This window comes from Podarcis bocagei (genome assembly GCF_964188305.1).
Source record: "Podarcis bocagei genome assembly, chromosome: 2".
Lineage (NCBI taxonomy): Eukaryota > Metazoa > Chordata > Lepidosauria > Squamata > Lacertidae > Podarcis > Podarcis bocagei.
Window position 1 is genome coordinate 112,828,856 of NC_138126.1, and position 19,002 is coordinate 112,847,857.

General features: G+C 43.9%; 2 protein-coding genes across 4 annotated transcripts; one reads left to right on the forward strand and one right to left on the reverse strand.

The window, feature by feature from the left end:
* Positions 1–1,970: 1,970 nt before the first annotated feature.
* On the reverse strand, positions 1,971–10,768 carry RNF135 (ring finger protein 135; the record flags this gene model as incomplete). Its single annotated transcript, XM_081181428.1, has 7 exons — positions 1,971–2,902; positions 4,292–4,393; positions 5,497–5,589; positions 7,440–7,602; positions 8,606–8,812; positions 9,699–9,788; positions 10,403–10,768. The coding sequence occupies 7 exons, from the start codon at positions 10,766–10,768 to the stop codon at positions 2,373–2,375; spliced, it is 1,551 nt and encodes a 516-aa protein (XP_081037554.1). The 3' UTR covers positions 1,971–2,372.
* Positions 10,769–10,991: 223 nt separating this feature from the next.
* Positions 10,992–18,038, forward strand: TEFM (transcription elongation factor, mitochondrial). 3 transcript variants are annotated; one of them, XM_081181488.1, is made up of 5 exons: positions 11,521–11,553; positions 13,114–13,203; positions 13,285–13,748; positions 15,130–15,279; positions 17,437–18,038. In XM_081181488.1, exons 2-5 carry the CDS (start codon positions 13,194–13,196, stop codon positions 17,872–17,874), a joined length of 1,062 nt encoding a protein of 353 aa, XP_081037614.1. In that variant the 5' UTR covers positions 11,521–11,553; positions 13,114–13,193; the 3' UTR covers positions 17,875–18,038. The 3 variants fall into 3 exon arrangements, with proteins under 3 accessions (XP_081037613.1, XP_081037612.1, XP_081037614.1); XM_081181487.1 differs by lacking the exons at positions 11,521–11,553; positions 13,114–13,203 and adding an exon at positions 10,992–11,037; XM_081181486.1 differs by lacking the exon at positions 13,114–13,203 and having other exon boundaries at positions 11,438–11,553.
* The last annotated feature ends 964 nt before the right edge of the window (positions 18,039–19,002 follow it).

A 19,002-nucleotide genomic window follows, 5' to 3' on the forward strand; every position in this document is an offset into this window, starting at 1 on the left:
GAGAAAACTGGCCACTCTCCAGGCACCCGGCTTGATCTCCGGTTGACCTCCCTGTCTGCATTTCCCGGCAGGATACAGGCTAGGTCGCGATCGGCGATCCTTCTCAGCGTGAGAAGAACACACCACTCTTTCCTGCCCCCCTCCAGGGAGGGGAAAGAGATAAACAGAAACGTATTTACATGTCTTTATTTCTGTCTTTGCAGCGTTACAGAAAACACGTCTGCTCTCTTCAAACTCCAGCAGCCGAGAGAGAAACTCCTCCTGTACTTCCTGTACAGCTCATATTACACTCTGAGCTAATTCCGGTGCTTCGCACTGTAAATAGACTGTCCCTCTGTTTCCCACGGAACAGTCCCAACATTCCCACTATGTTTTGCTTTCCAGCTAGCAGCAGCTCGCGGCCGCATTGCTTCTATATCGTAACAATTCCCCCCCCCAAAAAAAAGAGAACGTCTGGAGGGCCACATGTACCCCTAAAAAAGGTAAAGGTAAAGGACCCCTGACAGTTAAGTTGAGTCGCAGACGACTCTGGGGTTGCAGCAGCTCGTCTCGCTTTATAGGCCTAGGGAGCCGGTGTTTGTCCACAGACAGTTTTTCCAGGTCATGTGGCCAGCATGACTAAGCTGCTTCTGGCGCAAGGGAACACCGAAACCAGAACAGTGCACAGAAACACCGTTTACCTTACCGCTGGAGAGGTACCTATTTATTTACTTGCACTTTTGGCGTGCTTTCGAACTGCTAGGTTGGCAGGAGCAGGGACCAAGCATTGAGAGCTCACCCCGTCCTGGGGGCTACGAACCGCCAACCTGATCGGCAAGCTCAAGAGGCTCAATGGTTTAGACCACAGCGCCACCTGTGTCCGCACCCCTGGTGTAAATAAAGGCTCCTCTCTAACTCGGGAAGGAAATGGAGCACAGTAGTTATGATCATTTTGGATTCCTGGCCCCTGTGGAAAGGAGACCTATGTAGCACGTGACCTGAAACAATGGAAGCTGATTCACGTACAAATAAACACTTGCCTTCTTCCTAAGCAACAGTTGGTCTGCAGCTGGTATTTTCTGCTGCAACTGTATCAGTCACTGGATTACAAACCGGCTCCTAGCATCAGAAAGTTGTTTTGTGTTTTTTTTAGGGGGGAAACGAGTGAACAAACCTTTTTCATGCTGAACTAATTTGTTACATTTGAACAGAAGAGAGAAGACAAACTTCTGACTTCTGTTCAGTAAATTGGTGAACTTCCAGTGCGGGGTTGTGGTTTCTGTTATCAGCTACTGGAAACTGAAGATTTATGTAGCTATAAACACTGGTCAAGCATCTGAACATGTTCTAAAGTGCAAAATATGGCTTTAAAAGAGACATCCAATATTTTTCTGCCTGCCTTATTTAGCATGAATGATAAATCTGCTTTGCCAGATATGATACTGCTGCTAGGAATAAAACTAAGATAGGCAATTTAGTACTACTTGAAAAGCACTCATGTGCTAGGCTGGGCATTCTGTTCAAAGAGCCAGTGATAACATTCCAAACCTGAAGCTCTTTCTACAGCCATAATTCTGTAGCCTCCATCCAGTGACAATGTGCAGTACAGTGGTACCTTGTTTCCCAAACGGCTTAGTTGACGAACAAATTGGCTCCCGAATGCCACAAACCTGGAAGTGTTCCGGTTTGTGAACATTTTTCAGAAGCCGAACATCCATTTCAACCGTCAGAATTGTTTCCGGTCCAATTAGCCAATCAGAAGCCGTGCCTTGGTTTGCGAATGTTTTGGAAGTTGAACGGACTTCCAGAACGGATTGAGTTTGAGAACCAAGGTACCACTGTATTGGCACACTAGAGTCAAACTGTCTTAGTAAGTACAGTGGTACCTCGGGTTACATAAGCTTCAGGTTACATACGCTTCAGGTTACAAACTCCGCTAACCTAGAAATATTACCTCGGGTTAAGAACTTTGCTTCAGGATGAGAACAGAAATTGTGCTCCAGCGGTGTGGCAGCAGCAGGAGGCCCCATTAGCTAAAGTGGTGCTTCAGGTTAAGTATGGACCTCCGGAACGAATTAAGTACTTAACCTGAGGTATCACTGTAAATTAATTTCCTCTCAGAGGGGAAGGGGGAAGCAATTCACACATCAAAAAGGGAAGCATGCTAACTAAACTACAATTCTCAGGAATCTCCAGGGCAAATCGGCATAAAGACGGTATGTATTTATAGTTCTGGTATAAGGTAATAAAAGGTAAAGGAGCCCTGGACAGTTAAGTCCAGTCAAAGGCGACTATGGGGTTGCAGCACTCATCTTGCTTTCAGGCCAAGGGAGCAGGCGTTAGTCCACAGAAGCTTTCCGGTCATGTGGCCAGTATGACTAAACCGCTTCTGGTTAATTCCTTTTGATATCGTTTATAGTTAAGAAGCCACCTATATCTGTACCATAGATCCAAAAAGCCGGGTAGACAGGGTTTACCACATGGATTTCAAACTGATGCAAAGGGGTTACCTTATCAGTGAGAGAATAAAAAGATAAGCCATTGCTTGGAATGTCCAGGAGAACGCCAACCTGCAGAGGTTTCTCTTCACTAATTGGAGTTTCTTGATTTCTGTGCCATGCCGAGAGCCGTTTCCTTGACCATTCTATGCACCAGGATACCTCACTTCTCCCTAGCTTGTCACTCCTACCAATGTCCTCACTGGCGACACCAATAGCCCATCCTCTGCTGTTTCTGGTGCTAACTTCCCAGTAGTGACACCCTTCAGAGAAACTCTGGGAGCCCAACACCTGGCTGATGCGGAATCTCTTCGGACAATATTCATAGTCAGATTCCCAAGAGGTCACAGAGACTTTCCTTTTATCTGCTGTGAGTTGAAGCATGTTGCTGACCCTCTTGGGATCAAAAGTCACACAGGATGCCCCTGTAATAAGCAAAATCATTTAAATTAAACAAGATCAACGTACTGGATCAAGAGAATTTCTGCAACAGGCAAGGACCGCCTCTTTCCATATGAACCTACCCGGACCCTGAGAATATCTTTTGAGGCCCTTCTTCATGTGTCTCCTTCACAAGAGGTCCGGAGGATGGCAATAGGAGAAAGGGCCTTCTCTGCAGTGGCTCCCCGTCTGTGGAATGCTCTCCCCAGGGAAGTTCGCCTGGCGCCTTCATTATACACCTTTAGGTGCCAGGCAAAAACGTTCCTTTCTAACCAGGCCTTTGGCTGATCTGATTTACATCCTATGCCCTTTTGAAATGTGTTTTTTTGTAAGGGGGGGGGGGACTATTGGGTTGTTGTTTTTATGTTTATGTATTCTGCGGTTTTATATCTTGATTTTATTCTGTGAACCGGCCCGAGACCCCTGGATATAGGGTGGTATATAAATTCAATTAATCAATCAATGCTCATTGTGTATCATGGCTATTTAATTAAAAATCCCAAAGTACATTGGTGGGGGTGGGGTGAGTACTGTATATGATAAATATTTCTCTGTGGCTAGGAAATCATTTAGAACCAGATCCTATCTCACACAATCTGGAGAAGTTTACAAAACATCTTGCAGCTCAATAAAACTAAATGTACCAATGAACAGGCTTTCTGAAAGCTGTCAGTTAACAAAGCTTAAGAGATGCCATGCTGTAGTTTCAAAACATAGGATTGAAAGAAAGCAAGTTCATGATTTCAGTGTGAAGGTTTGACTCTTAAAACAGACAAACAAACAAGTATGACTCTTCAGGGGCAGATTTAGGTTTGATGAGGCCCTAAGCTACTGAAGGTAATGGGGCCCTTTATATGTCCAGCTGTCCTTTGTCAATAACAAATTGTCACTATTTTTTTGTGTTGAATATATGCTATATGGTAATTTATGGACCTAATAGGTATCTAAAGCCATTTGCACATAACAAAATATGTATTTTATCAAAGTTATTGTTGAACTGAAATACAATTAAGAAGAAGTATATTAATAGAGAAATACAATTAAGAAGAAGATTATTAATAGTGAAATTATTATCAAGCTCTAATTGTATCTAGGTTTTATTTTATTTGTTTTTTATCTTATATTTTGGAAATGTACATCCAGTTGTTTTTTCCCTTTAATTTTTTGGGGTGCCCCCAGGAGAGTGGGGCCCTAAGCTATAGCCTGTTTAGCTTATACGTAAATCCGACACTGCTTTAACCGGACATAAGCTGACAGAATTCAGCAGTAGGACAATCAATCTAGGTCTTGAAGTACCAAAACAAGGGTTCATTGAATGCCATGTCCACACTTCCTAACACCACTATCTTGTATATACAGTGACTTATACTTACACTGAGAAAACTGACTTGAAATTGCTGGCATTGGACTATCTCTGGCCGATAACGTTGCTGAAGAAGAGCAGCTGGTTCCCTGAAGAGAATCTTGATGGAGTGCTAATAAAGAGAGTCCCCTTGTTAGCAAGTAAGGTAAAGGTAAAGGGACCCCTGACCATCAGGTCCAGTCGTGACCGACTCTGGGGTTGCGGCGCTCATCTCGCTTTATTGGCCGAGGGAGCCGGCGTACAGCTTCCGAGTCATGTGGCCAGCATGAGTAAGCCACTTCTGGTGAACCAGAGCAGCGCACGAAAACGCTGTTTACCTTCCCGTCGGAGTGGTACCTGTTTATCTACTTGCACTTTGATGTGCTTTCGAACTGCTAGGCTGGCAGGAGCAGGGACCGAGCAATGGGAGCTCACCCCGTCGCGGGGATTTGAACCGCCGACCTTCTGATCGGCAAGTCTTAGGCTCTGTGGTTTAACCCACAGCACCACCCGCATCCCTTTGTTTGCAAGAGGTCCTTAACCAACAACAGAGGGATGCTGTCATGTGATAGCTGCAGAATATACAGGTGGCCCTAAAAACTCCTCCCTGGGATTATACATTTACAGTCATACCTTGGAAGTCGAATGGAATCCGTTCCATAAGTCCATTCGACTTCCAAAACGTTTGGAAACCAAAGCGTGGCTTCTGAAGCCGTGGAAGCCCCAGCTTCAAAAAAGACTTCACAAACCGGAACAGTCACTTCTGGGTTTGAAGTTCGGGAGCCAAAACTTAGCAGTTCGAAAACCAAGGTACGACTGTATTTATTTACTTTTCTTACATTTCCATTCAATCTTTCTTCTGCGATGCAACCAAAGGTAGTATCCATGTGTTTTCCATGTGGTCACCCATCCGGGAACTAACCAGACCTACACCTGCTTAGCTTCACCAACCTCATGTGCTCTGAGACCACGCAGTGTGGGACTATACAGAGAAGTTACTTGATTTCTTACGGTGCTCAACATTTAAAGCACTGTTTTTCTTGAAAAGATCCAGGGGCCCATTGAACATTAACTAGAGGGAGGTGTGGCTTTCAACTCAGAAAAAAACTTCTGCCACAACTTGAAGCATGAGGCTGCAGTCCCATGAACTTCTGTGCAGCTGCTCAAAGTTGTAAAATCACTCAAGCGCATGAGAGCAACAGAGAAGGAATAAGATTCAGTTAGTTAACTACTCACAAGAACTACTGGTGGAGGCAATTTCATCCTCTGCCACGTCGGTTTGGATATCATTAGAGTCACAAGTCATGTTACTTGTTCCTGGAGAAAATTCTGAGGCAAAAAAAAAAAGGCACGCTCAGTTAAATTATTGAAACGCGAAGCCTGTGTTGACAGCACATGTCAAATTGTTCCTCCTTTGCAGACTATGGTTTCAATTCAGATCTTGATTAGATTAGAATCTGGGGTCTTTAAACTCATATTCAAAGTAAAAACTTCTGTATATGTGAGGGACTTATTTGGACAACAATCTACATCTTGGAACCGAGTCTCTGAGTGGACCTCATGGCAACAACATGAAGCCTAATTTTTAAACTCTTGTCTTTTTATTGCCCCTGCCCACTTTTGTGCACCATCTTCTCTGATGAAGAGCTCTCAAAAACTCACAAAATGTGATACTTTAGTGGATCCAAATAAAGGTATTGCACAACTGTGGATTTTGGAGTATCATTAAACATCTTTGTAATTACTCATATTGGCCTAAAATTATCAAATATTGTCCACACGTCCACATCTTTGGGGTGAGGGTAGGGAAATATAAGCACTAGAGCTGACAATCAACAAAGGAACTTGTCGATTTAGGAATTAGCCAATTTAAATAAATGTGCCTATTATCAAAACCTCAACAGAGGTTTCCTTCTGGGATACTGCAGGAAACACAACGCAAACACATTGCTAATAATAGCAGCTATCACTCACAGTTTAAAAAAAGAAAGGCTATCCTTAATATTTCCTCCGTAAAATTCCCCATTTCACCAGAACTGAAACAGCAGTCTCAACAGAATAAACCTCTCATCAAGCGGTCCTGTCTGTATGACTAACAGGGTACAGTACTCATAGTGTTGGCAGAACAGGAAAAAGAATAGGGTGTCTGTCGAGTGAAGAAAGCACCTTGAATTTGTTTGCATATGTGTGGATATCTTAATATATTAATCCAAAATCAAGTTCACTGCACTAATACAAATTGTCACAGCTGTAAAGATTAAGAAAACTGGGATGTGGGTGGCGCTGTGGGTTAAACCACAGAGCCTAGGACTTGCCGATCAGAAGGTCGGCGGTTCGAATCCCCGCGACGGGGTGAGCTCCCGTTGCTCGGTCCCTGCTCTTGCCAACCTAGCAGTTCGAAAGCATGTCAAAGTGCAAGTAGAAAAATAGGTACCAGTCCAGCGGGAAGGTAAATGGCTTTTCCGTGCATTGCTCTGGTTCACCAGAAGTGGCTTAGTCATGCTGGCCACATGACCCGGAAGCTCCCTTGGCCAATAAAGCGAGATGAGCGCCGCAACCCCAGAGTCGGTCACGACTGGACCTAATGGTCAGGGGTCCCTTTACATTTTTTAAGATCTGATTAAAAAAAAAGACCTATACAGTGGACACTCGGGTTGTGAACATGCACATTCGCAACTCGCAGCGTTTGCAACCCACAGCGGCACATCTGCGCACGCGTGGGTTGCGATTCAGCGCTTCTGCGTATGCGTAAAACGTGATTTAGTGCTTCTGCGCATGCTCAACCACCAAAACCCGGAAGTAACCTGTTCTGGTATTTCCGGCTTTCGGCAGTCCATAACCCGAAAAAACGCAACCTGAAGTGTCTATAACGCAAGGTATGACTGTAGTGGGAAATTCCAGAGATTCAGAGTGCTCTGTGGTGGGGCAAATCATCTATGAAGCCCTCCTCACTAACTTCCCAGGGGCATTTGGCTGCTATCATTGTCAGACACAATGCCAGACATGGTCTGATCCAGCCAAGACAGTACCACCTGAATGTTTCTGGCTGTCAGCACTACACTGGTGTAAGTATGCAGACTCCTATTTACTTCTCCAGCATCTTACAGGACTCAGCTTGGTAATGACCAAACACATTTCAGACTTCCTTTTGCTAGTGGAAAATTTCAAACTCCACTCACCATGAGGCTGCTGCCTGGGGCATTTTTCCAGCACTGCCCTATCCAGCTGCCTTCTGAACTCTTCCACTGCATATATGATGCCAGAAATCTTCTGAACACCAAGAACAACTTCGGTCACTCTGATAGGCTCACCGATGGAAACTTCTTGTTCCGATGAGGTATTCTAATAATTGGGGGGGGGGGAGTGTCACAACAACAAGCAACATTTCCAGCAAGGATTTCTGACAACTCTTAAGTTAGAAAAGTATAGATTCAGAGCGGTGGACTGAAAACTTCCAATGGAAAAAAAATATCTGGAATACATCTGTATATAAATCTATCCAGGGCAGTCTAAAACCTTCCAAAGAATGCTGATAATATTAATAGAAAGTTTAAAAAAGTATTTTAATTCAGGGGCTAGTATGAATGAATGGCGTTTCTAAAAACTTCCAGTTCTGTCACATATATTTGTTATTCCTTTTGCCCTAAAATCTTAATCCTGGAGCTCCTGGAAAACAAATTTTTATTTGTTTGTTTGTTTATATGCCACTTTTTTAAATCACAAAGGATTTCTGCTGTAGTCTATGGATGAATGCAGTAAATGCTATTCTATATTCTATTCACATAAGAACTCAAGGCTTGCTACAATATTTTTAAAAATCATGAAATGCATGACTAAAATCAGCAGGCAAAATGTTAAAATCAGCCTATCTGATAAACCTGGCATAACAGAAATGTTTTTACAAGTACTGTGCCTGACAGGTTCCATTTCAAAGAAGTTGCATATGGTCCTTAAGATACAGCCAATATAAACTGAGCCCATTCAAATGTGATTCTCAAGTTTCTGCGTAACTCATAAACACATCTGGGCAGGGGGATGAGGACTGAGAAAAAGGAAATTTAAATGCTGCTTTAGGGGTTTATGTTCAGAAGTGCTACAACAAAAACAAAAGGGGAAGTTTTCTCTAGGTTCAGGGATTCTGGGAGTTGGTCCAAATTTACATATCATATCTTTAGAATTGGAGAGTAAGTTTAGGCATTGTTTTTGTATTGCACTGGAAAAGCCACAATGGCGTGCATCTCGATCCTATACTTGTTTTCCCAGAAAACAAATCCAATTTGTTCAATCGATCTTATATCCAAGTAAGTGTGCACCGTTAATCTCATTCCTCCCCCACCGCTTTTACCTTAATCACTTCCTCAGAGTTACTTTGCAGTTCCAAAAGCCTGTCAATTCTTGCTGTGAGTTGCTCATTCATTAAGTCTATGCTTTGTTGAGCGGCAGCACATTCTTCGTCAATAACATTCAGCACCTTTTCCTCTTGATCATTAATATACTTCTTCATAAAACTGAAGCCTTCTCTAATGGAACTTTTGATCCGAGATACAGAATCCTAAAACCAAGGGAAGAGAAGCTGATTTAGGAGGACACATAAGCTCAGAGCTTCCTAAGAGGTGTGACACAACTCTTCAAATGCTTTTGGGATAGTTCAGCTCCCCCTCTATCCCACAGACAGGAATTCTCAACCCCTACATGGGCTTCTGCCTCTTTAAAACTACGGGATTTTGTATAAGAAGGGACATATCAATATCTGGCTTATGATCTACAGACTAGGATAGCACGATTCGAAGTACAACTTTACAACTTGACTCAATTGAATTAATAAATGGCCTCTTGTGGTATGTGGAATATTGGGGCGAATGGATGTACAGTGGCACCTCGGTTTTCAAACGTCTCAGAAGTCGAATGTTTTGTTTTTCGAACGCCGAAAACCCAGAAGTACATGCTTCGGTTTTCAAATACTTTTCAGAAGTTGAACATGCTACGTGACTTCCGTATTGACTTTCCCATAAGTAAATGTTTCCCTAAGTAAATGCTTTGGTTTTCTAACGTTTCAGAACTCGAACAGTCTTCCAGAACAGATTACGTTTGAAAACCAAGGTACCGCTGTAATAACCAAATTGGATAGCTCAGTCAGTGGAGCATGTGGCTCTTAATCTCAGGACCCCAAGTTGGGTGAAAGATTCCTACATTGCTGGGGGTGTGGGGTGTGGACTAGATACATGACTCTTGCGGTCCCTCCCAACTCTTCAGTTCTATGATACTAGAACATGCCATCCCCCTGAAGTCTTATGAATTATGAGGAAGGGGCACGGCAGACCTCAACTGAACACTCTCTGACCAAATAAACAACAACCCTGAAAGGCCTCTACATGTTCCAGAAGAGGAGAGGGTAGAAAGAAGCCAAACATATCATCGCAACTCATTCAGGTACCAACCTTCATTTCAGCGCTGTCCTTCATGCACTTGTCGATTGCTTCAAACGCCACTTCTATTTGTTTGCAGACTTCACTTATTTTCACCACTTCCTGGAGGATGGAAAACCACAAGCCACATATAAACCTAGATCTTGAAAACAATACCTCACAGACCGCCTTTCCCATATGAATTCGGGTGCTTCCCCAACAAGAGGTGCAAAATGTGGCAACAAAGGAATGGGCAAAGAATCTGCTCTGGAGGGTTAGAAAACCACAAACATATTTTTTGGGGGTAGGGTCAAGGGGGAGGAGGGGGTTTTCCACTTTCCCAAGGAAGCACTTAGCACTACTTTGAATACAAGCCATTATCAAATTTTCTTTGCTATACAGCGGGAGATATTTTCCTTCAGTCCCGTTGAAATGTAACACTTAGTCCTCCTGCCATTAAGGAATCAAACACCCCTGTTTGAAGTTCTAGAACCAGTTCATATGAGCATGTACACCTCCTAATCTTTTAGTGCTTTATCAAAACTCAATATTTGACCAGTCCCAGCCTAATATGTGTACTACCCACCGACAAGAATTGCCTTTGGTATTTGATCTTTGCCTGTGGCATTTGATAGTTGCTTATCCTTTCCCACATGCAATCTAATTCTCCTTAGATTTTGCAGTCACCCAGCCACAAATGCATGTGTCAACAGCGTCCTAATCAAGCCCGTACATACCTTGAGCTGATATGGGAAAACTCCAGCTGACAACTTCAGATCCTGGGATCCACTGGCTGCTTGGTGCTCTCTCCAGGAGGGTCCCAACAATTCCTGGTGGTTTTTCTTCATCTGCTGGTAAGTTTCCACTATGTTCGCAAGTGATCTATGATCTACCAAATTATTTTGACGGAGCTCCCCCCTGCACCTGGGGCACAAAGCCTTGGGCCCCATCTTTTTGCAGTGCTTAGAAATGCACTCCTTGCAGAAGCTGTGGGAGCATTTTATAATCAGTACTGGCTTGTTAAAAAAATCCAGGCAAAGGCAGCAAGTCAATTCGTCCTGCAAATTCTTAGCAAGATCAACAGCCTCCGCGGCGGTAGCCATGGCTGAAGGGAGGCAGAGCTCTAAGGGACTTTCAGTTTCTTTTACAGTATTAGGATAGAAAAGATTCTGTACTTGGAAGGAAAAGAGAGTAGTTTGCGCTTCCGCTCCTCTTCTCTATCGCAGGGCTTGTTGCTGTTTTTAGATGGGGGCGGGCGAAGAGCTGTGAATTTGTGGCTTTCAACAGCCTCTCCGCCGTGTAAAATGTAGTCCCGGTTGCCGGGCAGGCCTGAACGTGCGAATGCAAGAGTGCAGAGTCAGGAACAGCCGAGGTACGTCGCCCCCAATAGCCTCCCCCTACCCAGTTGCGCGGGGAAGGGCCGCGGGCTGTGTGTGGTCTCCATCCTCACATTAGAGCGGACATGAGTATAATAACCCTTTGCGATTCTCGGCCTCCGATCGTGGGAAGGGACGCGCTGCCGTGTAGAAAACAGCTGCGGGTGACACGCGAAGCAGTTCTCCCATCTTCATTTATGGGTGAAAACAAGGAGCAGCCCTCCCACCTCCACCCCCGGCAAAAGACAACGGGTGGGGGCGTCCAGAAGCGCGGGTTCACACGAGCAGCGGCGGCGGCGGCCGAGGGAAACACGCGTGTTAACTTTCTTAGAGCCGCGGGAGGGAGCCGGAACGATGCGCACTGGCTTCGGTTGCCGGGTGGGGGCGGGCGGACTCCTTTTGAGGGCGTGCCAATGGAACGGAGGCGGAGAAGGGGGAAGGAGAAGCGTGTTGCACCGAGCCGAAGCGGGCGAGGATGGGCTGGAGAGGGCTTCCCGACCTTCTCCGGGCAGGTAGAGACGGCACTGGTGCTTTCGAGGGAAGGTTTCCTAACGGGGTGGAAATTGGAAGAGAAGCGGGTGGCCTCTCTGAGGCCTTCTTGCATCTCTGCCTCCCAAAGGCCTGCACAGCTGGTTGTTGCAGCAGCCCTGGCTCCAAGCTCCCTGGGTGAATGGTGCCTCTGGGCTGGCCAGGGGTGCTTTCCAGGTCCCTGTGGGGCAGTGCGAGGAGGCGCCTCTCTTTGGGGCAGCTCAGAGACCAGGGGCAGCAGCTGCCCCAAGGAGAGGGGAGAAGAGAGGAGGCTGAGGGAACTCCCCACAAGGGAAGGCGTTTGGAAAGGGTGAGGGGCTGCCGGCTCTGCAGGCAAGGGGTGACCTAACTGGGCTCCTGAGCCCCACAGGGGTGCTGCAGAAAGAAGGTAGTTGCGTCAAGGGAGCCATGGACTCAAAAAGGTTGAAAAGCTCTACCTTGAAGCAAGACGCTGGGCTCTCTTGGGGGCCCCCAAAAAATAAAAGGGAAAAAAGAAACTGGATGTACATTTCCTAATAATAATAATAATAATAATAATAATAATAATAATTTATTTATACCCTGGCAAGATAAGTTCAACAATTACTTTGATAAAATACATACAGTAGTACCTCGGGTTAAGTATTTAATTCGTTCCGGAGGTCCGTTCTTGACCTGAAACTGTTCTTAACCTGAAGCACCACTTTAGGTAATGGGGCCTCCCGCTACCGCCGGAGCACGATTTCTGTTCTCATCCTGAAGCAAAGTTCTTAACCCGAGGCACTATTTCTGGGTTAGCGGAGTCTGTAACCTGAAGCGTATGTAACCTGAGGTACCACTGTATTTTGTTATGTGCAAACGGCTTTAGATAACTCTTAGGTCCATAAATTACCATATAGCTTATATTCAACACAAAAAACAGTGACAATTTGTTGTTGACAAAGGACAGCTGGACATACAAAGGGCCCCATTACCTTCAGTGGCTTAGGGCCTCATCAAACCTAAATCTGGCCCTGCCTAAGGGTCATCTAGTCCAACTGCCTGCAATGCAGGAATCTCAGCTAGATCACCCATGACAGATGGCCATCCAGCTTGCTTAAAAAGCTCCATTAAAAGGGAGTTCTCCAACTCCCAAGGGAGTCTGTTCCACTGTCAAGCAGCTCTTACTGTCAGAAAGCTCTTCCTCATGTTTAGTCAGAATCTCCTTTCTTGTAACTTGAATCCATTGGTTCAGGTCTCCGGAGCAGAAGAAAACAAGCTTGCTCCATGTGACAGCCCTTTAAATATTTGAAGATGGCTATCATATCTCCTTTCAGTCTCCTCTTATCCAGATTAAACATACCCAACTAACTAACCTTGGATTCTTGAGAAAGAATACATAAAATATTCTTTTTTTGCCCATCACACAGATTCTTCTTCTATGGATGAAGGGCAGGATGTTTTATAAATAAAATAAATGTGTATTCAGAAGTCCTGTTCAATACACCTACTTGTGTCTTTTATTGCTGACTGGCACAGAAACGTTTGGCTAAACTATTCCCTATTATTTGGCATAACAATTACAGGACATTGAGAATCTATTTACAAGTTTTGGAGAGGAACGTAGAGAAGATCCTGACAGTGAGGCCTTTTTGATAGATCTGTGATGAGAATTGGTGTTTACGATCCACTGAATTTTTCAACATATTACTCATGCTGGTGAAATGACTCAAACATGACAGGTGCTTTATTTTCAGGTAGAAGATGCTTTCTGCAGGTTCCATTTGGTTCATCTTCACTTCAACCTTTATATCTTCTACTGCGTCACAAGAAGTCAACATATGTCACACACCTGAATTCTGCGTCAGCAGCTGAGAATTTTAAGGAGGCAAAACGTGCAATAGATGACTTGTATTCTACCGAGCAGAAATCTACTCTTTTGCAGCTACTAAATTCAGCATCCGAGAAAGAACTTAGTGCTGTGAAACTAATGCGAGGAAGGAAGTCCATGAACATAATAGAGTACAGGAACAAGCACGGGCCATTTCGGAATTTACAGTGTTTGCTAGAAGTGCCTCTTTTTCAGTATAAAACAGCTGTTAAAGTCTGCAACTTTATTCTCAATCCCAATGCAAAAGAAGAAAGAAAAGAGAAAAAAATACAGAGTGTCACGTCTGCAATGAAATATATCAAACCTGATATAGAAAGAGAGCGGCTAGAGGTATCGTTTTCATTGGGTCCTATGAATATTGCCATTTCCCACATAGTAACATTAAGTCTTCAGTCATGCAACTTGGGAACAAGTCATTGAATCCCATTAAATCAAGCAGGGCTTACTTCTGAGTAAATATCAATGAAATTCAGCTGCGTGGCTTTTAATATTTTAGATGGTTAGGCAGAATTATGTGTAATGGTGGATTCAAAGACTTCCTCTGAAGGTACCAAAGGGCTTGAATTTTCTCAATGAGATTATTAAAAAAAAAACTTCTCTAGCAAACCCACTGCATTTTAAAGCTTACTTAATAGCAATTGTCTGGTTATTTTGTAGGGAGGGGGGCACTGCTGTTCAAGAAAATGAGGCAGAAGTTCCCTCGGGTGGGCAGAACTTGGTGTACTGTTCTTTGGACAATGTACATTTTATAAGAAATGTCTTAAAACAAGCTCACCCACAGCCCAAGCATGGGGGTATCTGTGCAGCAAGGTGAAGGAACGTATCTGCACATCCTGCCTATGAGAGTAGGTCATTAATGCAATTCAGCCATTTCTCGTGGCAAGAAGATTGTGCAGTCGGGCACTGCTTGTGGTGGTGCTTAGGGTTTATACAGTGCTTCATATTACAGTGGTACCTCTGGTTACGTACTTAATTCGTTCCGGAGGTCCGTTCTTAAGCTGAAACTGTTCTTAACCTGAAGCACCACTTTAGCTAATGGGGCCTTCCGCTGCCGCCACGCCGCCGGAGCACAATTTCTGTTCTCATCCTGAAGCAAAGTTCTTAACCCGAGGTACTATTTCTGGGTAACCGGGTCTGTAACCTGAAGTGTATGTAACCTCAAGCATATGTAACCCGAGGTACTACTGTAGTAGCTATTTGTTCTGTGAATAAGGATGCATAAGCCAACTACTCACTTCTGTACTCTGCCACATGTTTAACCTGCATGTGTGAAGAATTGCCCCTTAGCGTTTACAACAGGGGTCGCCAATCTAAGGCCCATGAACTACCCCCGAACCAAGCTACCCACTCATGCGCTGTGCTAAACCAGCGCGGGGCAGGGACTTGCTTCCGCAGTGCCGGAAATTGCGTCTGCGCAGATGCCAAAAATCTCGGGCGCACGATCCGCCCCCCCAGAGGAATCTTTACAGGACCGATCCGGCCCAGGCAAGATAAACCTTGCCGACCCCTGCTTTACAACCATCTTAGCGAGACTAATTGCCATTCTTCTTTTGTAAAACTCAAAGAGAGATGCATTTACAGTGTTATACCCTTCATTCTGGGGAGATTCTACAACCTGTAGCAAAAGGGGAGATGGGGGAATTATGTATTAGAAAACATGATGTGGTTAATGCTGTAAGTACCAACAAATCTTTTCTATGCTCCCTTTTAGACTGCCAATAGCATTGTATCCATTGTTTTTGGCACTCGCAAAATTGCATGGGCTCATGTTAATAGACGCTTGGCCGTTCAGGATTGGCAGCAGCAGGAGTGCACTATGTTTATGAAAGGTGCTTATATGCCAGCCGTCTATCTTGAAGAGGTAAGCCACATTAAGTTTTGATTGTATGCAGTTTTTCTAACAGCATATTTCTTTTGGGAGCAGCATGGTTCTGTTAGCTACATATATAGACCCAGTTTGCAGAAACCACGAAGCCAAGTGTGAGAGCTCCACAGAAGGGATTGTGGCCACTTGCTCCTCCTCCAGTCCTGCTTTTGTGAACTAAGCCATTGATTGGATTAGTGCAGAGGTCACTCATCTGGCACCTGTGAAGGCTTCCAGTGGTACCCCAGACTCCTGAGATTTTAATATTTTTTTGAAGTAGGTCTCTAAGCCCTCCTAGAAAGTAAGTTATGGAGCAAAAAGTGCAGGTACCTTTAAAGCCTGTGAACTGAGTGTAGCTACCTTGTATATTTTTCCTGGTATGATAAATGATCCCTGTTGCTATTAGGTAGCAACAACATCTGTGTGCATGTGTGATCTCCATAATCAGAATCAGCAGGACTTCCCATGGTAAAAATAAGGTGGTTGGGTGTGGTTGTCTAATTTTGTGTTATGTCGTGCCCCCTCCATGGCACCCATTTTGTGACTGGTGCCCCCAGCACACTCCTTGCTCAATTGGAAATGCCTATTTACTCACGAAAGATATTCTTCATCTAAGCTAATGATTCTAGCTCTAGTCATGTTGCATATTTGTTTTTTTTTAAAAAATGTGTAAAATTCCCCTCATTTTTTTTAAAAAAAGGATTTCAGAGAAATTCTTTCATATGTTGAACCAGCCTTACTTTGAAACCATTCAGGGATCCTGTAGGTTAAATAGAAAAATGTTAACTTGTTCTGCATCCTTGTAGAAACAAGCTTTAGCCACATCTCAAATTTCTTTGTATTTCATACTGGCAGATGAATTTCTTAGAAGCCGTGACAGCTTAATCCTAAAACATGGTTTTACTCCCTGTTGAATCCATTCGTTTGAAAGAGAGTTAAGAGTCTCCCGTGGTACAAGGTTGTGCCACTAGTCTTAGCTTTTGGGCCAGTAGAGGAAAAGGCTGGTACAGTCATACCTCAGCTCCCAAACGCCTTGGGAGTCAAAAGTTCTGGCTCCCAAATGATCAAAAACTGGGAGTGTTCCGGTTTTCGAACATTCTTTTAGAAGCCGAATGTCCGACGGGGCTTCTGCCGCTTCCGATTGGCTGCAGGAGCTTCCTGCAGCCAATCAGAAGCTGTACTTTGGTTTCCAAACGTTTCGGAAGTCGAACGACTTCCGGAACGGATTCCATTCGACTTCCGAGGTACGACTGCACTTCCGTTGTAAAATGTTTTTTGCATGATGCTCTGTACAGGAAAGGGAGCCGCTTTTGTACACTAGGATTGATGCTACTGCAGTCTATGTGCTGAGCTAGTGTCAGCTCCCAGGGGACAAGTTCCTTGTTTTTAAATCCCATTGCTGGAACTACTGTGTCTGATATTTTTGTTAATTATCAAAGTATAGGTGCTTATAGGAGTATCAACAAAAATAGCTCAATACATTTTGTGGGTTGAAGTCAAAAGGTCCAATTCCTCCCGCTTCCTTAATGGTGATAAAATTTGAGTTTGCTGCCCTTTAAGGGATCCCCATAATCTACTGCTTGAGACAAGCCATCTCACCCTTCCTAATGATAATGTACAGAGCCAGCTAGCTGCAAGTCCCAAAACTTTCTAAAATGTACTTCATCCTACTGTATATACCGTATTTTTCGCTCTATAACACGCACCAGACCATAACATGCACGTAGTTTTTAGAGAAGGAAAACAAGAAAAAAAATATTTTAAACGAAATAGTGGATATATGATTTTTGTGGTTCATGCTGTGGCCACAGACATGTGATCTGACAGTGAGTTTGGAGTAGCCCAATGCAAAAATCCTGAGGATCCATGTGGATCCATGCTTTGTAACCACGGAGGAGGAAAGGAAGGGGAACCATGGATCCTCTGCTCACGACTGCAGCAGATCCCCCCGCCACCCGCAGGCATTCACTCCATAACACGCACAGACATTTTCCCTTACTTTCTAGGAGGAAAAAAGTGAGTGTTATGGTGCAAAAAATACGGTAATTACTTGCTCTGGGTAACCAAAAAATAGTGTAAAACATATCTCATAGGACTGGAGATACTATGTTTATGGTGGATTGCTACTATTTATTCAGTGCTTGTTTATTTCAGATTTCTTCAGTAATATCCCGGCTTCCTGAAGCAGATTTTTATGTCTTGGAAAAAAGCGGACTTTCTGCTCTGAATGCAAATCTGTTTCCAGTAACATTACATCTTCGTACAGTGGAAGCCATGCTCTATGCGTTGTTACAAAAAACATTTTCGCAGGATGGCCAGTACAAAGTATTAAGTATGGCCCGAAGTGCTGTAGGAAAGCACTTTGAGTTGATGGTTGGGGACTCGCGAACTAGTGGAATAGACCTTGTGAAACAGTTTCTCTTAGAATCTGTTACGCATGCTGAGCCCCGTGTGAACTTTTCAAGAGAGCAGGTAGTAAATTATCGAAACGTCTTGTCATCAAACAAACAGTGGAGAGACGAAGAGCTGTGCGATTCCTTGTTGCAGGCAATAGCTTTTTATGAGCTACTGATACTGAACAATACGACTTAGTTCTTATCTTATTCAGTTTTGTTCTTTGCTGTCATGGATGATCTGTACAGTAAGTTCCAACTGATTCACTGTATAGGAGTGCTGGACAGCACATGGAAGACTGTGATAGGAAAACAGCATTTAATTCCTGCTGACCTATTAAAATTATTAAATGTGTAGAAACACTTTGTGTCAGGATTGTTGATAGTAACATGAGGTGTTTTTTAGGTTAGTATTGGCTGAAAAAAGGTGGAAGAACATAAAACAGGATCATTTTAACCATGGTTAGTAACAGCCTCACAGAATGAATTAAGTGACTGGTGCATAAACCTGTGGTGCAGTGCCTAAAACTAGACATGGGGAACCTCTAAGCCCTCCAGCTGTTCATCAGTCACAGCCAACACAGCTAGTGATCAGGAATGATGGGAGTTGTCCTAAAACACATGCAGGGGAGCAGGTTCCCCATCTGTAACCTAAACCTAGTTCTTGTTATATTTACATGAGACTTGTATCAAAGCCAGCGTTAGCTAATGTGGCATGTTCTAGATATTGTTGGACTCTCAACTCCGATCAGCCCTGGTGAGCATGTGCAATGGTCAGGCATGATGGGAGTTAGCATTGAGTAATATCCAGAGGGCACGCAATTAGCTAACCCTGCCTTAGATGCAGGTCTAATGTGAATGTAACAGGGTTTACATTGAGATTACAGATGGGGTACCTGCTCCCCTTTCGACAATCATGGTATCATTAATAACATGTCTGTACGTAAACCAAATCAGATGTTTAGATTCATGCAATAGGCCCATTTCCTTTCAGAGCTGCTACTATCATAGCTCCACATAGCAACTATGGAGGCTAAATCTAAATAAAAAGTTACCATCGCTAACAAGTCTTAGATCATCTACTGTTTGCCTCTGCTGTCCAAAGTAACAAAACAAAGATGCAGTATGCTAAATGCTTGGATTCTATGGAACGTTTTGGATTCCTGGTGGACTGTCTTAAATGCTTGTCAGTTGATATGCTTATATGGTGGTGCAGTTTCCATATACAACAGGGTTGACCACTGTGAGAATGGAACAGTGGACTAGATGAGCATTTGGTTTGAGCAGACAGAGCTCTTAAAATTATTACCGTATTTTTCACTCTATA